The sequence below is a fragment of the Acipenser ruthenus genome, chromosome 5 (assembly GCF_902713425.1).
Source record: "Acipenser ruthenus chromosome 5, fAciRut3.2 maternal haplotype, whole genome shotgun sequence".
In the NCBI taxonomy this organism is placed as follows: domain Eukaryota; kingdom Metazoa; phylum Chordata; class Actinopteri; order Acipenseriformes; family Acipenseridae; genus Acipenser; species Acipenser ruthenus.
This window is the reverse complement of record NC_081193.1, coordinates 3,301,516-3,315,178: the sequence shown is the minus strand read 5'-3', so window position 1 is coordinate 3,315,178 and position 13,663 is coordinate 3,301,516. Positions and strand designations below refer to the sequence as shown.

The following is a 13,663-nucleotide window of genomic DNA, read 5'->3' as shown; positions in this document are numbered from 1 at the left end:
ACGGTATTTCAGTGTGGACGCTTTGAGCTGGATTAATTAGAACCGTTTCCAGTACGGTTATGTAGTGTGGACAGGGCCTAAAGTCTGTAAAAGCTGCACTCAAACAACCGCGCACACCTGTCATATCACATCTCATTAATGCAGGAATTAAGTGTTTCTGTAATTCTTCCAAACTAAAATAATCCTTTCCTCATGTTTGCTATGAATGTCACAAGCAGAATTAATCACACTATCACTAAGAGAAGAAAAAAAAAGTTTAACTGATAGAAGTGTGGTTGATTATGATGTATTTTTATTGTTGAGGTAACTATCAGCAGTGGATCTCTCTGCACTTCATAAAGACTTTTCTTTTTATCTGAATTCCTGTCTCTACAAATCTGAACATGCTGTTTCGTCTTGTTTCTGCATTATCACCGACCCCTCTGATCTCAGTCTCCATGCCTTTTAAAATGATTATTCGGCATTTGAATCCATTATAATCCCTCATATGTCATTCTAGGGTTTTCACACTTGATTTGTTTTTACTTGAACACTGATATATGACTCTAATGTTGTTTCACTGCTATTGAAAACCAGTACACATAGTGTCTATTCAGCTAAAGCAAGCAAACATATAGCACACTAATGTAAGCATTAGCCAAAATGTTTGTTTACCAGTGAATCAGGTTCCATAACCTAATTTGCGTGTATCCGCTTTACCTTGACACAACACTCTGTAGATTCAACAGTTATTAAGGTTCTGGCACCACCCCTTAGAAAAGTTTACCATGGTAAATGTGCACAATGTTTTTCCCATGGTTATACTATGGCTTTACCATAGTGTATCATGCTTTGTCAATTTCTTTTGTTTTTTAATGTGCTTTAGCATCTCTCTCTTGACTTTACAATGCTTACCTGTGCATTAGCATGCTTTCATACTTTACTATGCTTTTACTAGGGTTAACTTTAATAATGGACCTTAAGTTGTACGTGCAGTAAAGACGGTAGTGAAGTCCGGGAAAAAAAATAATTATCTAAAAAAAGCATTTCTTTTTTTGATAGTGGCTGCTCCTAATCTTCCAAACACTGGTTGGTTGAAACCTGCAGCTGGTGTGTGAGCCTCTCATAGAGAGGAGTATTTGTCTCAAATAGGCCCCGCTCCCTCGGAGGGTATAAAAGAAACCTCCCTCCCACTGTCGAGGGCCCCGCCTCCTCACCGTTCACAATTACATGCCATATATGGGAGAGGGATGACATCATCAGCTAGTGGTCCACAGCTATTTTACACAACATTCACCTTTCATTGTTCTGTTGACATTGGTGGAATGTGATGGCTAATTCCCTGTGGAGTAGGAGGCCAAAGTCTCTTGAGCACAGTTTTGTACAATGCAAAGCATGCATTTACCTACAATACATCCTGGTCTGAAGGTAAGGAATGAGAAGGCTAATGCTGGGTTAAAACATTTCTTTAGCACCTAAGGAGTTCTGAAGGGCTCTTGAAAAGTTGTTTTTTATAGCACTGTAAGCTGGTCGAAACCACAGTGTAAGTTATGAATAGAGTGCCCGATTGCAGAACAGAACTTTCTTTAGAGCATGGACTTGAAGCTGCTGTGTATTTAACTTATTGTGAAACTGCACTGCAGATGAAACTGGTCAATGTAACACTCTAGTTTCTAATCTGACCCTGATATATATGTTCTGTGTGGTCAGGTCTGCATCTTTTTAGCTTTCTTACACTGTGTGAACTTCCCAGAAAAATGCAACATGATGCACAGAAATATTGGCAACAGATAATGTTTAGTCTTCATCCTAACTTGACAGTGTTCTTTTAATAAAATAATAAAAATACTCAGTGGGTGTTGAGGCTTGTGCTTGTCTGTATGTGAAATCTGACAAGAAAATAAAAAGGATAAGCTCTTTATTAAATATCACAAGTGTTCTGTTACCCTGAACAGTATAGTTTGAGTTTGATCTATGCAGTGTTATGGTAAATAAACTATAAAATAGGCTATTTATAGTTTAAAAACTGCTAATAAAATGATCCACAAGTGGGAATGTTACCTTTGTTTTTTGTAAAAAATATAGCACTGATTACATGGTGCTTTATGCATGGTTAATGTACGGAAAGTTACATTTTTGCTTCACTAGATATGCATTATAGAAAGGGAGTTATTTTATTTTGTATTTTAGTCAGATGTATTGTGTCCCGTGGTGCCCCCCCCACCCCTCCCCCGTTTCTAAAACTCTTCTGTTAAAACGTCCATATTGTGTGTCCCGAGACCTGTGTTATAGCGAGGGAGAACTGTATTTATAGATAGATAGATAGCTTTTCTTCACCAAAATGCAACACTTACTTTTCTCTTAAAATAGTTCTCTTCTTTCATGTTTTCTTTTGTTCTTAACCAGGATTAAGAATTACTGTACTGAAAAATATAATATTTTAACCCCAAAACTAACAGAGCGCAAATAGTTAATGCTTAAAGGTGATTGTACAAAACACATCTGTATTTTTAAGAGCAAAAACAAATAAAAGTGCTTTCAGAGAACTGGCTAATTCAATTTGTTGAAGAAACATGGTGAAAAAGGAGGAATTCCCAGTGCTGTTGTGTCCAGACTTTGCATCTGTGTATGATGTGGAAGTAAGCTGGGTGGAGTGGGGAGTCACAGTCTTGATAGAGGTCATTTGCATGACATTACACTGCGTGGACAATTGCATTTCTGTTTGCATACATCTCTTCTGTAGTCGGGCTATGTGATTTCAAGTTCCTTGGACACTGACAAGAAGGGTAAAGAAGGCTAAAGATCTGAACAAAACAGAACTCAAGATGCCTTGGGGGTGGGGGGGCGCCGCATTGGCTTTGGCGCTCCTGGGTTTGGGGAGGTGGGATCCGGCTTAGACGGTTTCATCTCACCACTCTGCAGTGACCCCTACAGGCCAGGCGCCGAGTGAGCTTGGGGGCTGAGATTTGCTGGGCTCGCCTTTGTCCGCCAGACATCCGCTCGAGTTCCTGGGTGTAAAAAGACGCCGATTGGCCCCTGGGATCGGAGGATGTCCACTGAGCCTCGGGTCCCTGAGCTGTGGGGAATCGCCACGGTGAAGGAGATAAATAATAATAATAATAATAATAATAATAATAATAATAATAATAATAATTGAGCATTCCAAATTGGGGGAAAATCGTGGGTAAAAATAATTGCAGATTCTAAAAAAAAAAAAGAAAGAAAAAGATTAGTTGTGGTCGGCCACCATAGTGCATTACAAGTTACAATGAAAGCCCCCAGATGCCTTTGATGGTAAAGTACATTGAAGTGTACGATCACATGGTACAATTTGTACAATTAAGAATTTTGGGGGGAAGGGCTTATTATTTTACCTCAATGTGAAACAATTTTTTTTAGTTAACATTATGTATGGTAACATTACATTTGAATCTCCAATATCTATGTAACATGTTATGAGATTTAATACATAATAGTTTTATTATACCCTGTTCTCTGTCTTTTTCAGATTAAAACGGCTTTTAGAACAAGAAAAAGCCTACCAGACGCGCAAAGAAAAGGAGCACAACAAGAGACTCAATAAAGTGAGAGAGGAGCTGGTGAAGCTCAAGTCCTTTGCACTGATGCTGGTGGACGAAAGGCAGATCCATATCGAGCAGATCGATCAACAAACACAGAAGGTGCAGGACCTGAGTCAGAAGCTACAGGAAAAAGAACAAAAACTGAAAGCTGTCAACAGTAAAACAAAAGAGGACTGCCAGAAGATCCTGAAGCTTGAAACCGACCTGGAGCACAAGTCCACAAAGTTTGTGCAGGAGCATGAGGAGATGGCGGCCAAGCTAGCCAATCAGGAGTCTCAGAACCGTCACCTGAGGCTGAAGCTGGCCGGACTGACACACAGGATCGAGGAGATGGAGGAAACGAACAAGGTTCTTCAGAAGGCAGAGGAAGAGCTACAGAAACTGAGAAACAAGATAAGCACAGGAGGAAGTGGGAACTCAAGCCTCATGGCAGAGGTGGAGAACCTCCGCAAGAGAGTGCTGGAGATGGAGGGGAAAGATGAAGAGATAACAAAGACAGAATCCCAGTGCAGGGAGCTGAAGAAAAAACTGCAAGAGGAAGAGAATCACAGCAAAGAGTTAAAGCATGAAGTGGAAAAACTGCAGAAGAGGATGGTGGAACTTGAAAAATTAGAAGGGGCCTTCAGTGTTAGCAAATCTGAATGCACACAGCTACACGCTAGCTTGGAGAAAGAGAAGAGCCTGAGCAAAGATTTGATCAATGAGTTAGAAGTCGTGAAAGCTCAGGTGAAAGGTCTCGAGGCTTTAGAGTTGAAACTGGAAAAAACAGAATTAAGCTTGAAGGATGACCTTACAAAGCTAAAGTCTTTTACAGTCATGTTGGTGGATGAAAGAAAAAATATGTCAGACAAGGTTAAACAGGAGGAAAGGAAGACCGATGGTTTAAACCAAATGGTTAAGACTGAACAAAGCAAGGTTATGGAAGTGACTGAGAAGCTTATAGAGGAAAGCAAAAGGCTACTGAAATTAAAATCTGAGATGGAAGGAAAGATGTCTGGCCTTGCAAAAGAGAAAGAGGAGCTACAGATCAAGCTTAGGAGTGAGGAAGAGAAGTCAAACAACTTGAACTATAAGGTTGGCCTCATGAAAAAGAGACTTGATGCTCTTGAAGAAGCTGAACGGGAGGCAGCTAGAAGCAGGGCTAAGAAAGAGTTTGGTAGGCATACCGAAGCAACTGGACAAGAAGACAACAAGGTTACAGAGCTAACACTTGAAATTGAAAGACTGAAAAACCGTCTACAACAGTTGGAGGTGGTGGAAGGTGACCTGATGAAAACAGAGGATGAATATGACTTGTTGGAGAAAAAGTTTAGAACTGAACACGACAAGGCTAACCTTCTTTCTCAACAGCTGGAAGAAATGAAGAGTCAAATTGCCAGGAACAAAGCAATAGAAAAGGGAGAAGCATTGAGCCAAGAAGCAGAGTTACGCCAACGGTACAAGATGGAGGAGGCAAAAACCAGAGATCTTCAGGCAGATGTTCAGGCCCTGAAGGAAAAGATTCATGAGCTGATGAACAAAGAAGATCAGCTTTCTCAGCTACAGGTTGATTATTCTGTCCTACAGCAGAGGTTTATAGAAGAAGAAAACAAAAAGAAAAAAATGAGTATGGAGGTTCTGAACTTGACCAATGAGCTGGAGATTACAAAACGCTACAGTCGCGCTCTCAGACCTAGCATGAATGGCAGGAGGATGGTAGACGTTCCAGTGACATCTACTGGAGTGCAGACAGATTCAGTAGCTAGTGAAACAGCTGAGGAGGACACACCTGCTGTATTCATAAGAAAATCAGTTCAGGAAGAGAACCACATTATGAGCAACCTGCGCCAAAAGGGCCTGAAGAAGCCGATGGAACGGCCAGCTGTGCTTGACCGCTACCCTCCTGCAACCAGTGAGCTTAGCATGAGAAAGTCATGGATTCCCTGGATGAAGAAAAAAGAACATGGTCCTCAGTCTGTCCCAGAAAAAGCAATGCAAACTGATGGGAACTCGGCACGGGCTGAAGTGGTGGTTTCACAAAAACAAGGCCAGCCCTTACATATCCGTGTCACACCCAACCATGAACACAGCACAGCAACGTTGGAGATAAGCAGTCCACCTTCAGAGGACTTCTTTTCAAGTACCACTATAATTCCTACTCTAGGTCTTCAGAAACCACGGATCACAGTCATTCCAACTCCCAGTGCAGGTTCACCGAAGAGCAAAGCAGGGGAAACCCTTTGGTCTGCAGAGCGTGCTATGTCTCCTGTTACAATCACCACTACATCAAAGGGGAAGTCCCCAGAAACAGGCAAAACACCTTTTACAGATAGACCCGTATCTCCTATCCAAATGATGACAGTGTGTACACCAGCACTGGCCGATGTTTCAGTGTCCCCAGAACCTCAGGGGATGACTATGGGACGTGCTGTTTTCAAGGTAACCCCAGAAAAACAGACCGTGCCCACGCCGATCAGAAAGTACAACTCCAATGCCAATATTATAACGACAGAGGACAACAAAATTCACATTCACTTGGGGCCCCAGTTAAAAAGACCTTCCACTCCTTCCTCACAGAACCCTAATCCCACAATCCTTGTTCGGCCAGTTACCGTGACAACTGAAAACAAGGAAGTTATGACAGGTACTGTCTTACGTTCTCCTTGTCATAACACAGCCGCCAAGACTGGCACCAGTAAAGTGACAAGCAGCATCACTATAACAGCTGTAAGCACTGCCTCTACCAGACCTACGCAGTCAGTGGTAAGTACAGGAGCAGACCTTTTCATTGGAGGTACTCGGATAGTTCTCCAGGTAATTTACAGTTACAGTAAATGCTGTTTGAAAATATATTCTGTAACTCCTGCATAATTTTGTTATAGTGCTAACTTGGCACAAATGTACACCAAAAACAGTTACAAATTGAAGGGGAAAAAGTTAAGGTACTTCTTTGGTCATTTAGGGTAATCAAATATTAAGTAATTGTATTATTTTTTTGGTGAATCATTTAAGAACCTGAATGATTTGGTGAATAAGATACCAAGACCAGTGTCCATTTGTATTCTCCAGGTACTATTTTACTGTTTAGTAGAAGTTGTTGGCTTAAAATTCAAAACAATAATAATAATAATAATAATAATAATAATAGTAACCCTTCTGTATTTCAGTTGCTACTGAAATGTTTTAAAATGATATCAGATGGCGAGTGCTCCCTAGGTAGTTCACTTTCCAGGTATAGATGAATTGAATACATTTCTTAAGTGTACTAACACTAAAATGTATTGATATGTTAATTGGCATCTAAGACATTGCAGAAGGTGCTTCCAAAGTAAGTTTTTAAGTTTAAATGTATGATACAGTAATGTTTGTACTTTACTGACCCTTGATGGTATAAACTTTACTGCTTCTAGTTACAAAAACTTTAACCACATAACTGTTAGCAAATGGCTTGGACTACCTTACCTACGGCCAGTGCTAATCAAAGCCTCTGCAACCTGCTGTTGAAGTCAGACTCCTGACCTCTAGATGACTCCTTTCACCTGACAGTGTTGCTCTAATGGGTTGTACATCAATACATCCCCACCTGAAAATTAAAGAACCTTTGGGATTCCAACTTGGTCAATATCAATCCTTACATATATATATATATATATATATATATATATATATATATATATATATATATATATATCACCTTGGCATCATTTTCGTTTACACATATACCTTTATGGACAATACATCTTGATAACTGAACACAGATGTCTTAATCACCTTGGCAATAACCATCGTCCTGACTCTCCACAACTTTTGTCAAAATCTGGTTCATGTTGTATTTTGGTTGATTTTTTTCCCCTCTCTTTCTTTCTTCCTTCCTCAGCCAGGGCAGGAAGGGCCACCAGCTCGCCCTGCACCCACACGCATCCCGATGACAAAAGGTATGAAAGCAGGGAAACCAATTTTAGGAGCCATGGGAGCAGCAAATATCGCAAAATTAGAGCCCCGGTCCGATAGCCAGTCAATGAAAATTGAAGTGAAGAAGTCTGTAGTCAGCAGCTCTAACCCTCTGGCTGGAGGAAAAGGCTGAGGACAGGAGCCTGTGGAGGGTCTACTGCGACCATGGAAACCCCCTCTGTCACTGTGTGTACAGTGTACACATACTAGCTATGTGGAGCAATCCACTATTTATGTATATTTTTTTATTTTATTTGAAAATGAGTAACAACACACTTATACTGCTACAAAAGAGATATGTTTATCAAGTTGTGCCTCTGTCTCCACCCAAATCCTTACATACAAATATTATTGTAAAGTTTTATAATAAATATACATATTAGTTTTTATAGATGTGTTTTAATGTTAGTTTTTATTATTTTTTAGCATGTTTGTATGACTTAATGTTTGCTTATTCTACCAAAATCCAACCTTTTCAGTGTATGCATTTGATTTACTATGCAGCTAATTCCGTGTGTGCATCAGTGATCATTGCACACTGTGGAGTTTACTGTGGTAGCTATCCAGTCTTACAAAGGCCTGATCTTCAGTTTGTATTTTAGATTTAGCTCTTAATAAAGTGATATATTTAAGCAGTTAAACTTTACTGCGACTTGTATTATTTTGGAAATCAGAAGAGTTTATGTGCATCAGTCTGTTATCTACTACCTCATTCATAGCCTTAATACAGCTGAAGGAGGAAAGCAGAGACTGTACCATTAATCGGGGGTCATTCACTGATAGCATCAGAGTTCTGTCTGGTTCAAGTGTTTATCTTCAAATGTTTCTAAATCACATACTCTTGATAGAATTACCTGTGTGGTTAACAAATATTTGAGATTTGGAATATACTTTAGTACACATTGCAGGATGCTTTATTTGAACAGGCACACAGTCACAGAGGCCACACTGTATGACTCTTCACTAGACTGTTTTTCAAGTGGAACACATAAACACATATGACTCAATCACGTTGTACAAACCGTAACTTTAATTTGTTAGATGCAATGAATCAGCCTACAATCTCTGATGGCTCCTTAAAATGCTCTGGTGGGGCCTTGCTGGCATGGCAACTGTGCATTGTTATTTCAAAAGGGGAGGGGGTAAACTATACAAGCCAGAACTGAACTGTGTCATTTGGATTACAGGCTTCTGTGCTCAACATTTGTTCTTCTGCTGTAGAATTAGCTCTTTCCATATTTAAGTGGAACATAGATATTGTTATACTAGTGGAATATTACGTGGCGTTCTCTAATCCATGGACATCTTCCAAAAAAAACAAAACAAACCAAAAAAAAACGAACGCTTTCATTTAGACGTTTTTAAATCACAAAAAAGGTACTTAATTCTGTGAGGCAGCGCAGTGATTTCGATTGTATGTGACAAGGTTCCAACTGTCCGTATCCATCCAATATACGGATAGCTGGAACACTGGTCGAGCAATCACATTGCTTGTTTCATGTTCCATTGCCAGAACTGGATTTATATAAATTATATATATATATATATATATATATATATATATATATATATATATATATATATATATATACACAGCATTGCTCACAAAGCTTCTTAGAAGAACATGGAGAACCATGTTCTCCACATGGACAGACTTGTGGATAAACTTGATGTTTAGTTTGTATAAATATAGCACTGCAATATACACGCCAATTCCCCAACATTAGTTTAATCTTGGCTATTTAAAATAGTAGAGCGCCATCCCATCTAGTGGTATGAATAATAATGCTACAGCATAAGACCGTTTGATGTATTTCTTTATATAAGTGTGACAGATTGGAATTAAGTGATGAAGTGGAGTTTTATACAAAACAGCCACACAATATTATTATTATTATTATTATTATTTATTTCTTAGCAGACGCCCTTATCCAGGGCGACTTACAATCGTAAGCAAATACATTTCAAGTGTTACAATACAAGTAATACAATAAGAGCAAGATGGAATATGGAAGCAGTTATGGAAGGCAGTGGAAACATATAGCTGGGTATATAGAAGATGTTTGAAAAATACAGATAATCATGCAGCTGTGTGTAAAATACATATATGTAAATGATTGGGTGGGGGGCACGTGTCATGCACAAAACACATGGGAATGTCGTTTTTTAAAGGCAGCAGATGAGGTATGCAATACGGTACGATTACATTGTTTAATGAAGATCAGCTTTAAAATAAACTAGTGCATATGACAAGATCATTTAGATAACCCAAAAGACATGCTGGACCGAACATGATTAAGACTGTGGCTCTTCATCACACACTAGCTCATTGATGTCTCTGTTTAAATCTGACCATGTCTGTTTCTTTAGTTATTATAAGCAGACCAAACGGCAATCCCTTGATCAAGGATACCACTATTGAAAAGGGGAGCATCACTTGTCCACTCTCCACTCTAATTCTCCAAATCACTTGTGAACCCAGGGCGCTCTTGTGAAATGTTTTTATGCAGTGATATCATTACACTGATAAATGCACCAGGCACTAGGATTGATTATTTGATTGTTCATTAAAAAAAGTAACACACAAACATAATTAAATATAGAATGATTTCCTATGCTAGTATATCACTTTCCTTTGAGTCCATTTATCTTTCTGATGTAAATCCAATGTAAAATAGTTCAGATCATTAAATGTAAAGTGGCAGTGTGCCTAGGAGACCAGGAGTAGGCAACACCGATCTGGGAGTGCAGTTCCATCCAGGTTTAGTAGATATAATTCATTGATGAAAGTGCATGATATTTTACAGGTCTATCTTTATGGTTCTCTACTAATCTCAGAATGTATGTATCATTTAACAGAACATGCCTATATTGTGCCAAATATGTAACACTAGCTGAGGGAAAAGCTACCAGATCTACTCTTGTCTATGCCCACACAGCCATCAGTAGAATTTTGCTCAAAAATAAGAGGGGGGCTATGAGGATGAATTTATTTTTGAATGTAATCAATATACTGTACTGAGTATTCAGCAAGAGTAGGGGCTTGACTAGAGCGCAACTGGTAACTGATAGATAACTGTTTGCTATGTATTTTATGAATTTCTTTTTTGAACTGTTTGTTTATTTTAGAAAGCATTGTTATATATCAAATGAAAATGCTCTCAAGATGAAGCATCGCTGTACAGCAGATAAAAATGCCCTCAAGATGAAGCAGGTGCTGCCATGTTTCCAGTACTTCACCTGGCCTCTATGGGATGAAGCCGTGCTGTAGGCCTCAAGCCAACATGGTCAACAGAGAGTTATGTTACTGCTGATTAGAACTAGGGCTTCTGTTTTTTTCGGGTTTTATTAATTGTATTTTTCAGTGCTTATTTTTAGCTATTTGAATTATGTAAAAATATATATATTTTTTTCCCCAGGGCTTTCGTTTTTGATATACTGTATGAAATTAGAGTACTCGGTTACTTTCCAAAATGCTTGAGCGTTTTTTTTTTTTGTGTCAAAATATGTATAGTAACTCGACAGTACTTGCACACTTAAATTGTACCTTCTTTCCTTTGCTGTTTTCCCACAAGGAAATCCCTATGGTCACAGGCACATTCTTCTGGGGTTTTTGCGTGTAGTCATGTTTGTACATTTCGCCACAATTCGTTTTTAAATCCTCTGTATTTTAACTGTAATACAGTTTTAAATCCCGCTAACAAGCCTCCATTACCGATTATAATCTCATTTTAAATCTCGCAAGTGGAATCTCCAATAGAAATGTAGTAATGTTCTGTCACTCAGTAGTTGGGGCGGGTTTAAAGTATTCAGAACGAATCAATGATAGATACAAGACAGGAAGGCGGGACATTGCCCAGCAGCACTGGGAAATGTATTTATTATTATTGTAGTAGGTTTTATTTTTTAATGGGAGTAGGGTAAAGTCAACGTGAATAGATTAACCATTTCCACAGTTTTTACGGTGTTTATTGGCTATCCATCGATTTAATTTATTTTTGTATCGGGGGTGTTTTATTAGTTAAAACCGAAAATCATAAACCCTAATTATAACCTTTCAACATTTACACACATTGAACAACACTAATGAGCTTAACTCAGCCACAAAAACAAGCTTAAAGGAGTCATTAAAACTCTGATACCTTTGCCTGTTTAAATTATATTACAAAGTCTACATTTTGTTTTATTTTCACATTTTAATATAGATCGTATAATGTAAGTACAGAGGTGGGCAGGTACAAATGTTCGGCTTCAAGTTAAAAAGCACACAACAAGCATGCCTCTGCAATGTCTGAACGAAACAATCTTCATGAACCAAATGTTCACTTCTTTTTAGTTTTGTTGTCAGTACGGACGTTCTTTGGCAGAACCCTAACCCTTTCTTGCCTACACCTCAGGTTGATTTTGACCTGCGGTAAAGCAAAATGTACGAATCGGTTTGGCTCACGCACTTGCCTCTGACAGGAAGGAGATGCATGATCCTCGCTATTATATAGCCACAATGTTTCGGTTTGTTTGAAAGCTGTCACAGGCACTGTGGCATTTGTTTCTTACTACAGACATTCAATATACAAGAGTATATGTATCATGAACGTCATATAATTGTGTGTAATTTATATATATATATATATATATATATATATATATATATATATATATATATATATATATATACACACACACACACACACACACACACACTGCAAGGGAGACGCTCACCACACAGGCGCTCTCAGGTTCTTTCCCCTTTAAATCGACCCAAACACAGGAACTTAATTTTTTTTTTCAGCGCGGTTGCGCTAGTTTTCTTTTATTCTTAGACACACACAAAAAATAGACAAATATAAACAAACACCTAGCTCCACTCTGGAGTGCTAACTAAATTACAGGCACACCCTGTCTAACACGGGACAGCTAAGCTGTTTCCCCGTCCTTACAAAAACACAGCGAGAATCGTAAACACTACCTTTTTCCCTTTTAACGACTCACAATCGGGCTCTTCACACAGCAGCAGCACTGAGCAGACTGACTGCTCTTCTTAAGTACCCTGCACTGGCTCTAATTTACAATGATAGCAAGGTGCAGGGGATAATTAACAAAAATTAACAATTAAATTAGGGTTTTTCAGCCCATGTCCTTCTGGGAGGTGTAGTCCTGTTTTCTCCCCGGACTACACGGTCTTACAATACATACACACACACACACACACACACACACACACACACACACACACACACACACACACACACTGCATTCATGACATATATACTCCAGTGTACTGGATGTCCAAGCTTGTGATTTGTATGACAGGTAGACTATTAACTGTCTTTGAAAGCTTGAAGGGCTTCCAGTGGTGGTGCAGGACAGCACACTGTGCTGCAACCAGCCCTCAGTCTATACTGCTGTATCTGTACAAAAAGACCAAGGAGCATTTGAATTGAGACATGCAAACAATCCATGACTCTGTACAACCTGTACATTTCTGTATTAGTCACCTACCTGAATGCAAACCAAAATGAAACTAAGGATGCCTCCGTTTCATTTTTATTTTTTTCATGTGTTAACTATTTTCTAAATTCTTTACAGCACTTGTCTTTCTAGTCAACTGCAGTCAGAAGCTGAGGTTCAAACAGGCATACTAAAATATTAGGTGGCAATGCAAACAAGTCTATTTCTGCAACTCACTTGTAGAATAAAAACACACATTTTATTACTTCATGTAAATATTGTTCATAGTGTTCTTTACTCAAAATGCCCGTCCTGTGTTTATTTGTCTTTTGTGTGATTATTATTATTTACGGCTATTTTTAAAATGTGTTTGTTTTATTGTAATGATGTAAGATAGTCTGGCAGAGACGAGAAGCAAGCAAAGTCTGCCAGACTGCCTCTCGTGAAAATGCGTGGATGGCAGCTGATGATGTATTGATAAATTGGCTGGTCAGCCATGCATATGAGAATGTGGTCGAGGGATAAACTAGATCATTGATGGCCAGTTAATCCCTTGACCACGTTATAAAAAACAGTAGCTTTTGCTCGCTCGGCGTTTGGGTGTTCAGAGGTGGAACGAAAGAGAAAGATCTTGAAAGGTACATTTAAAATAACAATTACTACGGGGGCTCGCTTTAGACCAGTATGCTACTTGTTGCTTTATTTTACCTGTTTGTTTTGGCCAT

General features: G+C 38.9%; 1 protein-coding gene across 4 annotated transcripts in view; it reads left to right on the top strand.

The window, feature by feature from the left end:
* Nucleotides 1-8,131, top strand: part of LOC117962508 (filamin-A-interacting protein 1-like) — a 60,291-nt gene extending 52,160 nt beyond the window's left edge. For all 4 annotated transcript variants that reach the window (XM_034917841.2, XM_059023520.1, XM_034917839.2 and 1 more), the window contains exons 5-6: nt 3,488-6,302; nt 7,417-8,131. In XM_034917841.2, coding sequence (XP_034773732.2) covers nt 3,488-6,302; nt 7,417-7,623 — 3,022 coding nt within the window. In that variant the 3' untranslated portion in view covers nt 7,624-8,131. The remainder of the gene's footprint in view (nt 1-3,487; nt 6,303-7,416) is intronic.
* The last annotated feature ends 5,532 nt before the right edge of the window (nt 8,132-13,663 follow it).